The sequence below is a fragment of the Selaginella moellendorffii genome, unplaced genomic scaffold, assembly GCF_000143415.4.
Source record: "Selaginella moellendorffii unplaced genomic scaffold, v1.0 SELMOscaffold_9, whole genome shotgun sequence".
Taxonomy (NCBI): Eukaryota; Viridiplantae; Streptophyta; class Lycopodiopsida; order Selaginellales; family Selaginellaceae; genus Selaginella; species Selaginella moellendorffii.
The window spans coordinates 2128225-2139864 of record NW_003314270.1 but is presented as its reverse complement, the minus strand read 5'-3'; the positions used below and the strand labels follow the sequence as shown (position 1 = coordinate 2139864).

Sequence of the window (11640 nt, the reverse complement as noted above, 5' to 3'; positions counted from 1 at the left end):
ACGGCTCACGTGGACCCTGGATCGATTCCCTTGCCAGACAATCACTAAGATTCGAGAATATCCCTATTCGTTTCTTCGGCGTTATCTCTATTCACAACACAGGGATTTCCAAGCAAAACAAGACCAAACAAATCGATACGATCAATCGGGCACTCTCCCTATAACTCACGGTAGCGTCGCCTCCTCGGCTCCTTTAAGAAACGCTTTGGCGTCCGGAGCTCTCGACGCCGAGAGGAACCTCAAGCTCATCTCGTAGGCCGAGAAGATGGCGGCGTTCACCAGGTACGCTCGAGCCAGCGCGGTCCCCAATCCACGCCACAGCACCCCTCTCCCCTCCTCGCGGACGCTAGTCCTCAAGCAATCCACGATGCCCGTGTATCTCATCTCGGCTCCGGGACCCTGGGACTGGAGCCTTGTCTTGATCACGTCGAACGGGTAGCACACGATCCAGCTGAGAGCCCCCGCAAATCCTCCCGCCGTGAGCAGCGTGAGGATCGACTCACCACCGTTTTTCCGGCAGCTCGGGTGGAGCTTCTCGCGCAAGAACTCGTAGGAGCTGAAGTAGACTGCGTGAGCCGGGGCGTCCCTGATGAGCGTGATTCCAAGGCCGCGGTAGAGCCCCCGGAGGCCCTCTGTCTGGGTGATCTTCCGCGCGACTTGGAGCGGCCCGTGAAGGTTGGCGGACTTGGAGCACCCTTTGAGCGATCGCTGGATTTGCAGCTTGATCTTGACGAGTTCCACGGGTGTCAGTATCAGCGTCTGGAGCGCACCTGTTCCAAAGCCAGCGACAGCGACTCTTTGCAGAGGAAGCGTCTCGTTTCGTTGATCCGGTGACTGTACTCGACAAAGAGTAGCGTAAGTCTGGAAGGCGACGGCATTCTGTGCACATTAAAAAATTAGTATTGCGAACACCGCAAAAGACCAGCTTTAGAAAGAAACCACCACGAGATTTGTGATAAAAAAGACGTGTCAGAGACAAATTTCTCACTCTCAGGGACACCAAACTCCCAAGTTAAGCAACTCAGAGCACGACACTCTCACCAACAGGAACAATGGCAGCAGTACACTAGCAAGCAGCATTGTCTACTTTGAAACAATTGTACCTGGCAACCGGCACAAATTTTCTTTCTCAGGTAGCTAAATGCGAAACCTGGCATGAAAATCGATCCAAACAGGATTCCAACAAGGAGCTCTGAAGTAAAAATCATAAAAATTGGTACCTGGAGGGCAACGGTGGCCAGCGGCGACGACATTCCCTTGTAGAGCGCGCGCACACCTTCTGTTCTGAGCAAATGCCTCACCATTCCAGTGGCGGATGACGGCACCGACGAGAGAGCGTGGCGCGGCTGCTGCTGCCGGATCCTGATGGTATCAAGCGGATGCCCCGAGATCACGCCCGCCATTCCTCCCAGCCCGCCCGCCACGAACTCCCTCCCCCAGGATTTCTTCTGATCATATGCCTCCATCGCTGCCAAGAACCGAAATATTTCGGCGGAAGGGAAGATCAATCGATCGCACCGATCCCCGCCGATTGATCGATATCGCTGGCGCAAATCGACCGCGCGAGCTAGAGGCGATGCCGCTCCTCCCTAATCCATCCACCAGGGCGGGGATTTCCAATGGCGTCGGGGAATAGGCAATGGCTCCGCCGAGGCCACACACTGGGCGCCTGCCCTACAGAGAATAGCCACATCACCCTTCCTGCCAAATGGGAGCGCCGCCTAGACGCGGGCGGATATTCCGGTGGCGTTTCCAAGGTGTCCCAAGGGAAAGCGAGAGAGCCTTTACTTATTCTGGACTAGAATCTCCTCTATAGAAACAAAGCCTTGTCCAGCTTTCAAACCATTCCATGGGAGATTCTTCTTCGTCCATGGAAGATAAAAGGTGGAAATGGCATCAGCAATGAGTTTGTCCGTATGAACGGAAAAGAGCCCTAAAATATGTGTCCGTACGTTTTGCGTAACTAAGCCCTAAAATACAAAACTTTTGATTGCGGGGATCGAACCGCGACCTTTCCCTCGTGCTTATCACAGGGTTATCGTGGAGGGAGGGAGGAAGGTCTAGCGCAGGCGCTATGGCGGCAGCGGTTTCGATGCGAGGGCTCGTCCCAGCTCTCGCCTGTGATCGTCGCGGCGGCGGCTTCGATCGCGGCATTCCTACCAGGATCGCGTGTTCTTCCGAGAATCTGGCAGATGGAGCGCCTGATCTCAGCGTCAGTGTCAATGGATTGAGGCTCCCGAATCCCTTCGTCATCGGATCGGGGCCCCCGGGGACGAATTACACGGTCATGAAGAAGGCATTCGATGAAGGCTGGGGCGCCGTGATCTCCAAGACGGTAAGTCGATCGATCTCTTGCTCATCTGGATAAATCTGGAATCTTTATTCTCGGGAATGTTGGGCAATATCCACTGTGCGAATTTTTTTTCTTGTTTTGGACAGTTGTCTCTGGATTCCACGAAAGTGATCAATGTAACACCAAGGTATGCCCGCATGCGATCGGGGAATGGTCCCAAGGACGTGATCGGGTGGGAGAACATCGAGCTTATCAGTGACAGACCTTTCGAGACAATGCTGGCCGAGCTGCGGAGATTAAAGCAGGAATACCCCGACCGGATTTTAATCGGCTCGATCATGGAAGAATACGACAAGGATGCGTGGGAAGAAATCATCGAACGAGTTGAGGCCACTGGTGTTGTAAGTTTGATCACACTTGGTTGCTATTGCTCTAACATAGTTTTTTCTCTTCCAGGATGCTTTGGAGATCAACTTTTCGTGCCCGCATGGAATGCCCGAGCGAAAAATGGGAGCTGCTGTTGGAAAGGATTGTGATCTTCTCGGCGAGGTTTGCAGCTGGATAAATGCCAAGGCAACAGTTCCAGTCTGGGCTAAAATGACACCAAATGTCACAGACATCACTCAGGTAGTGGAGCTCTCACACTTTTTTTATTCTTTTTTTTGGTGCGTGATCTTTCTACTCATGGTGCATTTTATAGCCTGCGCGAACAGCAATCGAAGCTGGCTGCGAGGGCTTATCAGCAATCAACACTATAACGAGCATCATGGGTATCAACCTCGATACTTTACGACCTGAGCCATGCGTTGAAGGGTAATGCCTTTGAGTTCTAAAACTGGGATTTTCACGGTCAAACGTTGTTGTCTCAGGTACTCTACACCCGGCGGATACTCGTCCAGAGCTGTGCGTCCAATCGCTCTTGCAAAAGTGATGGCGATTGCGCAGATGCTCAAGTCCGAGTATCCCGATCGCAACATTTCTCTCTCTGGCATTGGTGGAGTTGAATCTGGAGACAATGCTGCGGAGTTCATTCTTCTAGGAGCTAATACAGTACAGGTTAGCTTGCTTGCTTGCTTCTTTCGACGTCTAGGCTTGTTTTCTCAGGTTTGCACAGGTGTGATGATGTATGGCTATCCACTCGTGAAACGACTTTGTAAAGAGCTGCAAGCGTTCATGGCCAAGCATAACTTCACATCGCTGGACGACTTCAGAGGGTATTCTAAACTCTTTCTCTCTCTCAAACTATATCTTGACTCGTGAATTTTGGTTCCAGGACATCTTTGCAGTACATGACTACACACACCGATCTCGTCCAAAGGCAGCAAGAGGCGATTAGGAGCCGACGCGCTGCTCGCAAGGGCCTAGCCTCGGACAAGGACTGGACAGGCGATGGTTTTGTAAAGGAGACGGAGCTCATGGTTTCCAATTGAAAGTACTTCTGTACAGAACAAGCAAAGTAAGTATTTTTGCATTAATTTCCCGAAGCTTTGATTAAATCACTGACTTTGCAGCGCAAGAGAATATAAATAAAATGATACATAATAAAAGAAGAATTACGGAAAGAAAGTTCCATGTATGAGTGAATCGTTTTCTCTAACTAGAGAAATAACAAAACCATAGCTATTGATTACTTGATTTGCAACTATATTATTAAAACAAGATTCACATTCTTTTCTATCCATTCCATCTTTGCAAGAATGACTTTCCCGCTTCGTAAGTCGCCCAACTGATGGCTGCCGCTGGGGTGTGGAACAAAATCCTGGGCATCATCCCTTTAAACAGTGCCCCTACCCCTTCGTGCGACGCGATCGTCCTCGCTACTTCTAGCACCGAGCTGGAGCTGAATCTCTCGGCGCCACAAACTCCCTACACGAGCAAAGCCCCAAAAGAGAGAAAACTTTAGCCTTCCGAGCGTGCGGAGGGGCGTCCTACAAAACTCCAAAGCTGGACAGTCAATCATGCAGCTCTTGGGAATCTAAAACAAGCCAGGAAATCTAGAACAACGAGCAAGCAATCTAAGCTACCAAGAGAAATAGAAATATGACAAACCTCATCGAATCTAGAAAACATCTAAACTAAACCGAAGAGCACACAATCAATCTCAAAGCAAAAGAATCCAGCATACCTGGCACTGGAGCCGGGTCTTGACAACATCCAGCGGCGTGGTGACAGCGCTGGCGAGAGCTCCCGCGGATCCACCAGCGACGACGTGAGTAACGAGGTGTTCCTCACTCATACCACCAACACCACCACCACCACCCTGGAGCTCCCCGAGCGCCTTCTTGGCCGCCTCGTACGTAGCAAAGTGAACGCCAGTGAACGGGACGTTCATCACCACCGTGGTCCTATACGAGGCATAGAAGCCTCTCAATCCCTCGCTCCTCGCGATCTTCCTCACGCAATCGCCCAGTCCGGCGTAGGGGCTGTTCTTGAGCTGGAGCCTTTGCTTCACCACGTCCATTGGAGTGGAGACCGCGTCGCTGGCAATGGTGGCGCAAGCTCCAGCGGACATATGAGCGATTGGATGGTAGCCCCCTCCCCCCCCGCCATCCACCTCAAATCTCCTCTTGCATTCTTCGTAGGCTGCGAAGTAGACCGCGTGAGAAGGCCCGGCTCCCAGAACCATGGCTCCCACGCCCCGGTATAATCCCAGAGGACCCTCATGCTTGAGCAAGCTTACGAGCGATCTGGAAATCGTGCTGCTCGATCCAACTGTAGCAGCGGCAGTAGCTCCCGACCCTCCGCACGGGCTTGTGATCATTTGGATTCTCGTCTTGAGCGTGTCCACTGGAAACATCGCGACGTGCTCCACGATCCCGGCCAAGGAGCCGGCTAGCATATGTTGCCGGAAACCGAGCTCGCCTTCTTCTCCATCTTCTTGCTGCTGCTCGACTCGGCGATCTTGCACGACCTGTAAGGGATTCTTGTGGAGCGGCACTCTTTCCCGCAATTCCGATGCTGTGTCGGTCGCCATGGCCGCGAATCTGCGAGGATCCGGCGCTCAATCCATCGCAAGAACTGGGAAGAGTCGAAATATTTCCAGAGAGAATGGAAAGGAACAGAGCCTCCCAAGATCTTCTCTCAAATAATTCAGCCCGGAAGAAAGAAAAGGAGTGGCCGACGACGGAAGAATCTCTCGTCCTAGCGACGTAATCGCTGCATAAGCACGAGGATCAAGCTATGGCGCAGCGTCGCCGCACATACCCTAAGATGAGAGTCACTAAGAAACGAGGAATTCCCGCGAGTCGCGATGGGATCGATCTGGCCGCCGTTACGTTGCGCAGATGGTACGATCCTCCAAAAGCTGCGCTTGCTGCTACTATGATCCGTGCTAGCGCTACGATCACACAAGCGCTCTTCACAGCTCTCTAGGGCTGTACATTTCCGTCGTGTTCTAGCCCTCCCATTACATTGGCGCGCGAGAAAGAGCTTCCATAGCCCTCTCCATCCAAGCCGTCCGTGCGCCAGGCGCATCCACGGTCGCTGTTGCGCCAAAACAGCAAGCTACGTGGGGTGATCCGGACTGTCCAGGTTTAGCCTGCCGACGGACGCGATGATGGCCCCTGACACGTCGGATTTAGGGCTCGCCGCGTCGCACTACGTGGCGGGAAGCATATCCCGCGGATATTTTGGGGTATATTCTGCGTGAAAGTTTTGTGAAAGAGGGGGTGGACCACATATCCAACTTTGTTTCTTGTCATTCATATCGTGGGTGGGCCTCCAACAAAGCTGCTCCAAGCTACAATGACAACATTTTGTATGGTTTTAATTGTTTATTCCTTTCGCGGTTTTGACCTAATAGCCCACCGGTGGAGGTTGCAAACGTCTTTCACCATCTTTCCTTTGCATTGTGAACTTTTACGTCCATACAATGAGCTGCTGTGTTGTTTGTACGCTTGCGTGGGCTCGATTGACGCTTCTTCGAGAAATCTCAGTCGCGGACATTTATCCGAATCGCGTGCCGAGCACAAGCTCCAGTCCCACACGCAATAATGCAACCCCACTTTTCTAATGTCCAGCCAATCCCATTTTGCCTATCAAAGGAAACGTATAAAGACTTCTTGTAGTCAAAGTGTCACTTTTGTCAGTGAGAGACACACAAGTTGTAACAAAGAAAAATGAGAGGAAAAAGCATTAGAATAATTTGCTGCATGTAGCATGCTTTGCTTAATAGTAGTATCATTCATAATCAAATTGATCAATAATTATAAACATGTTTATAATTTATATATCAAGATTAATATTATTGCATATTAAAACAAGAATACACTAGAATGTGTTTAGGAAAGTTTATAAATTTAAATGAATACAACAGTTAAATAGTAAAATATTCAAGTATATTCCAAGTATGTTTAATATTAGTCAATGAAAGTCAACAATAGTTTTGAAGATTTTCGTTAACCCTTGAGAAATAAATTACTAAGCTGTTCTGGAGCAATTGAAAGTCCTCTTCAAATCGATCAGGCCTTGATCTGTGTGGATAAGAGGTACGTGTCACTGTTGTGCTCTCGACCGTAGAGAGAATGGCGAGAGGATCATGGGTACTATGCGTCATGTTGCTCGACATCGCTTTGGCATTTGCAGCAGATCCACAACACCTGGTGCAAGACCTTCCAGGGCAGCCAGCAGTGGGATTCAGGCACTACGCAGGCCAAATCCAGATCAATGCCACTGCAGATCGTTCACTCTTCTATTGGTTTTATGAGGCAGATCATCCAAATGCTTCCTCATTGCCATTGGTGCTATGGCTCAATGGAGGTTTGTAATAAGATACAACCTGTAGATCGAGTTCTCTTTTCTCTCGCAGGGCCAGGGTGTTCATCCATTGGAGCTGGAGCTCTCGAAGAAATCGGCCCTTTCCGTGTAAATGCTACAGGCACAGGGCTGTTCCTCAACCCATATTCCTGGAACAAAGATCTTGGTTGTGATTAAGTCAAAGTTAAATTCAATAGTAATACTAGTTTACAGCTGCAAATTTTATCTTTTTGGAGGTTCCTTACAACACCGGATTCTCGTTTACAAATTTGCTATCAGATGATGGGTTCTGGACAGACAATCAAACTGGTCAGTAAACTTATGAATTTCTAAGTACTTTTGTATTATGAAGTTTTGACTGTGTAACCACAGCTGTGGATTCGTTGTTGTTTCTCATCGAGTTTCTATCCAAGTTCTCAGAGTATAAGCAGAACGAATTTTATATTGCAGGGGAGAGCTTTGCAGGTCCGATCTTTTCCATCCTTTATGGTTTTTTTTCATGTCCTTATATAACAGGGCATTTTATTCCAACATTGGCTTCTAAGATTATTGGGCATAATCAGCAGGGTGACAATCCAATCAAGTTTAAAGGATTTGCGGTAAGTGGTTTTCATGTGCTTGGAGAAATTAAAACCCATGGTTTTTTTCCTTTCACTAGATTGGCAATCCTTCTACAGATGACTTATACGACGTCCCTGGTAACAGAGAGACACTCTTCGCCCATGCGGTAATCTCCGAGGAACTTTATGAAGGAGAGAAGCTCTACTGTAACAAACCAAATGCAACCGAAGAAGAATCCATGAAATGCTCCAACATCTCTTTGCAAATCTTTATCTTGCAACTCCAAGTCAGTCCTTACAATCTTTACTCAGTGCCGACGTGCAATCCCTGCCTCGATGCTGTGACAAACTATCTCAATCTTCCGGAAGTCCAAGCTGCATTACACGTTCAGACCAGGCCGGTGCGCTGGACTAGATGCAAGTAAGTACAAATTACTAATAACTTGCTAATATCATTCTTTGCAGCCCAAGCATCGACAGGAGCTACTTGCCAATCGACAAGCAGCGGTCAATGCTTCCAGTGTACAGAGATCTGTTTGAGCATAATCTAAGAATATGGATTTACAGGTTGGTACATAAATGTTTTGATTATACTGCATTTTGTGAAATATTTCTTTAATTGCAGTGGGGATGTGGATAGCGTGGTTTCCACACTCTCGACTCGACGCTGGCTCAAAGCACTCAACCTGAGCGTCGTGACCTCATGGTATGGATGGGGGTACCCAGGCGAGGGGGTGAGTGAATCTTTAGAGTATCAATTCAATCATCTAGAGTTTGATGATGTTTGCAATTTAAGATTGCCTATCTGGGAGGGCGAGCGGAGGTGTATGATTCATTGACATTTGCGTCGGTGAGAGGTGCTGGGCATCAGGTTCCAAGAGACAAGCCAGGAGAGGCGCTGTTTCTCTTTAAGCATTTCATTGCAGGGACACAACTTCCACCAGCAAATGATCTACTTCTTGTTAATAGATTGTAGAGATCTTTGTCTATAGATAAAGGATATTTTCGATGGAATGCCTTCCATCGGAGAAGCCCAATGCCGAGACTCGCCCATCTTCGCGTCTCTCTTGCGGAGCTCCGGATCGGCCGCGGAGGTGGAGCGCGCACATTCGCAGATCGCAAGAAATGGCGGAGATCGCGAGACCTTTCTTGGGAATCTGCTGGTTCAGATGTATGGGCGATTTGGGCGCGTCGAGAATGCCGCGGCTGTGTTTGAAAGGATCGCCATCAAGAACGTCTACTCCTGGAATCTCATGCTCGCAGTATTTGCCGGCAATGGGCATTTGGAACGAGCGATGGAGAGTTTTGAAATGGCGCCAGAGAAGGATGCATGCTCGTGGACGACAATGCTCGTGGCTTACGCGCGCAATGGTTTTGTGGATCGAGCTAAGGATCTCTTTGATGCGATGCCGCGGCGAGATCTTGTGGCCTGGAACTCGATGATCGCGACTTATAGCCAGAACGGGCATCCCTGGCAAGCGATCTCTCTGCACAGGAGGATGAACCTCGAGGGGATCAAGCCCGACGAGCTGACGATCATCAGCCTCCTGGATTCCTGCTCGCTGGGAATTGGCGATCGCTCTTTGCTCGACGAGGCAAAGTCGATACACTCGACGATCATCCGGCACAGCAGCGAGCTCTCCACCAGCCTCAAAGTTTGCAACGCTCTCATCCACCTCTACGGCCGATCCAAGCTCCTCGAGCAAGCCATGGAGATCTTCCAGGGAATGGTTACCAGGGATTGCATCTCCTGGACATCGATCGTCGCGGCGCTCAACCAGAGCGGCGACTCCAAGCGCGCGCTTGCCGCCTTTCGATCAATGGAGCTCCACGGGATCAAGCCCAGCAGCGTCACCATGATCGAGGCCCTGGACGCGTGCGCGATCGCGGGTGCCATAGCCGAGGGCCGGGAGCTCCACGCGAGGACGGTGGCGGCGGGCTCATTCCTGCGAGAACTTAGCGTACGGAACGCGGTTCTTAGCATGTACGGCAGGTGTGGCAACTTGGTGGAAGCCCGGCTGGTGTTTGAGGAGATGGAGATTCCCGGCCGGGACGTTGTGACTTGGAACGCGATGGTGGCGGCGTATGCTAGAAACGGCGCTGGATGGGAAGCTTTCGAGCTGTTCCAGCGGATGAAGCTCGAGGGGATTGATCCGGATGGTATCACCGTGGTTTGCATCGTGTCGGCGTGTAGCCACTCGGGGCTGGCTCGCCATGGTTTGAGCTGCGTCGCGTCGATCTATGGCGACTTTGGAGTGGAGGCGAGGGCGGAGCATCTGAATTGCGTGCTGGATTTGCTGGGGCGGATTGGGTCTAGCGTGGAGGAAGCTGGGGATTTGAGCAGCGTGGATGAGGTTGGAGTGAGGACTTTGCTGGGAGCTTGCCGGGTTCACGGTGGTGGTCGTGGTTTGATTGGCTCGTCGGGAAATTTTGGTGGTGCTTGTTCGACGGAGCGGTATGTGATGATCTCCAACATCTGTGCTCAGAAGTAGCATTTTATTGTTTATCAAAAATGTAAATTCAAAAAAAATCTAATTCCACCAAGTCCATGCAATCTTCTTCATTTCCAATTCTCCATTTTGTAATTGGAAACCCACGGCTCGAGTTCAGATTTGAAGGGCAATTGACAGGATCTCAGTCTCACCAAGCTCATGGGCTGCTAGCAAGACCAAGAAGACCAAAGTCTCAGATAGGAAAATCAAGAAAAAATAAAATAAGGCACAAAGTAACAACACTTCGCAGTTTCACCAGATTGTCAATGCTGTGACATGGATTTTCACATCTTAATTTTAATTTCTGTAAATTTGAAGCAGCTAATGTTTTTTTGTGAATTATTCTATCCATTCTCGCTAAAAAAATGCTTGTTATCTCACGCAAATCTTGGTCTTCTTCTTTGTGCGAAGAGGAACTGATCCAAAATTGTCAAAGCTAGATAATTTGAGGCCTAATTTTCTCCAATCACTTATAACATGCACAGATTAGTTATAAGCGCAAGGATTACTAGAATGACTAGGAAATTTAGTGTTCTTTGAGGAAATCAGTGGACTGAAAAATAGTTGTCCATCTTAAAGTTTAGTGAGGGCAATGAGCAGTTCACAAATTTGTCCCTCTTCCATATTGAGTTTTTATTATGCTATTCATGTTTTAATGCAATTTTATGATTTTTTTTGGAATTTCAGGAATTATATTTATTACATGTTTCTCATTTGGTTTTTAATTATTTTTAGGTTTCTTATTAGAGAAGAATAAGATGAATATAATATATACCAAAAACCAAAAACATATATTTTTTAAGTTGATACAGTTTTGGTTTGCTTAAGCAAACATTTAAGGTGGTAACGGATATACCTAGAATATTCTTGGATACTCTGGGATATTTTACCATCTAACAGTTGTTATTCATTTAGAATAATCTTGTATAGTATATTCTAGTTATTCTACCGTTTAATAGTTAATATACAACATTTATCTTGTGTTTATAAATTATAAACATTTTATAATTATAAACTTTAATTTGATTAATTTGATTAATAAATAGGAATAACACTATTATTAAGCAAACCAAGGGTTGCTGCATGCAACATACAACAAATTATTTGGATTTTTATGTATTCTATTTTATATAATATTGGTGGCTAATTATAAATTTGTGATATATATTATTGCTTAAATATTATTTACATATGGCAAGTAACTTATGATTGCAAGTTTTTAGGAGAGGTACATCTTTCAAGGCGAGAAGTGTACATAAACTGGCAACATAGCAAAAAAATATATTAGCCTATGTAAGATATATGGTTTTCACCCTTTACCCTATGATAATTTATTATAGGATAATCATAAAACTGAATAGGGCAGTGAAATGGATTTTGAGTTTCAAGGCTTTAAGCCACTAAACAAAAGGATAGAGACCAACTTTCAAGCATACAACCAAGGATGAAAGAATTGGAGCACAAAATGATTCATAAGTGTAAGGCTCAAGGAGCATAGGGATAGGAGAATAGAACAACAAAGGAAGTTTTAAAGCATTTA

General features: G+C 47.7%; 3 protein-coding genes and 1 pseudogene across 5 annotated transcripts; 3 read left to right on the top strand and 1 right to left on the bottom strand.

Annotated features, from left to right (window-relative positions):
- Positions 1-55: 55 nt before the first annotated feature.
- LOC9631051 lies at positions 56-5704 on the bottom strand (annotated as a pseudogene). The gene is made up of 8 exons (XR_002992074.1): positions 4419-5704; positions 3960-4159; positions 3597-3640; positions 3072-3311; positions 2768-2885; positions 2032-2185; positions 1221-1589; positions 56-879 (listed from the first exon to the last, which is right to left on the bottom strand). The product of XR_002992074.1 is annotated as an uncharacterized LOC9631051 (transcript).
- LOC9633137 (dihydropyrimidine dehydrogenase (NADP(+)), chloroplastic) lies at positions 2003-3968 on the top strand. Its single transcript, XM_002967918.2, has 8 exons — positions 2003-2335; positions 2440-2694; positions 2750-2920; positions 2994-3106; positions 3163-3349; positions 3398-3507; positions 3567-3749; positions 3805-3968. The coding sequence occupies exons 1-7, from the start codon at positions 2075-2077 to the stop codon at positions 3721-3723; spliced, it is 1254 nt and encodes a 417-aa protein (XP_002967964.2). The 5' UTR covers positions 2003-2074; the 3' UTR covers positions 3724-3749; positions 3805-3968.
- A 1027-nt stretch (positions 5705-6731) lies between the features above and the next one.
- LOC9631050 (serine carboxypeptidase 24) lies at positions 6732-8645 on the top strand. 2 transcript variants are annotated; one of them, XM_024672932.1, is made up of 9 exons: positions 6732-7051; positions 7101-7208; positions 7262-7357; positions 7421-7513; positions 7565-7647; positions 7707-8029; positions 8074-8175; positions 8234-8342; positions 8405-8645. In XM_024672932.1, exons 1-9 carry the CDS (start codon positions 6817-6819, stop codon positions 8582-8584), a joined length of 1329 nt encoding a protein of 442 aa, XP_024528700.1. In that variant the 5' UTR covers positions 6732-6816; the 3' UTR covers positions 8585-8645. The 2 variants fall into 2 exon arrangements, with proteins under 2 accessions (XP_024528700.1, XP_024528699.1); XM_024672931.1 differs by having other exon boundaries at positions 7101-7214.
- On the top strand, positions 8622-10100 carry LOC9633136 (pentatricopeptide repeat-containing protein At2g33680). Its single transcript, XM_002967916.2, has one exon. It carries the CDS (start codon positions 8622-8624, stop codon positions 10098-10100), a length of 1479 nt encoding a protein of 492 aa, XP_002967962.2.
- Positions 10101-11640: the final 1540 nt, after the last annotated feature.

Excerpts from the sequence above, each read along its gene's own strand:
- LOC9633137 (XM_002967918.2), top strand. The coding sequence starts at position 2,075 with ATGGCGGCAGCGGTTTCGATGCGAGGGCTCGTCCCAGCTCTCGCCTGT. Across the intron at positions 2,336-2,439 it reads GCGCCGTGATCTCCAAGACG|TTGTCTCTGGATTCCACGAA; the intron begins GTAAGTCGATCG and ends TGTTTTGGACAG. Across the intron at positions 3,350-3,397 it reads TAGGAGCTAATACAGTACAG|GTTTGCACAGGTGTGATGAT; the intron begins GTTAGCTTGCTT and ends TTGTTTTCTCAG.
- LOC9631050 (XM_024672931.1), top strand. The coding sequence starts at position 6,817 with ATGGCGAGAGGATCATGGGTACTATGCGTCATGTTGCTCGACATCGCT. Across the intron at positions 7,648-7,706 it reads TCAAGTTTAAAGGATTTGCG|ATTGGCAATCCTTCTACAGA; the intron begins GTAAGTGGTTTT and ends TCCTTTCACTAG. Across the intron at positions 8,343-8,404 it reads GGGGGTACCCAGGCGAGGGG|ATTGCCTATCTGGGAGGGCG; the intron begins GTGAGTGAATCT and ends TTGCAATTTAAG.
- LOC9633136 (XM_002967916.2), top strand. The coding sequence starts at position 8,622 with ATGCCTTCCATCGGAGAAGCCCAATGCCGAGACTCGCCCATCTTCGCG.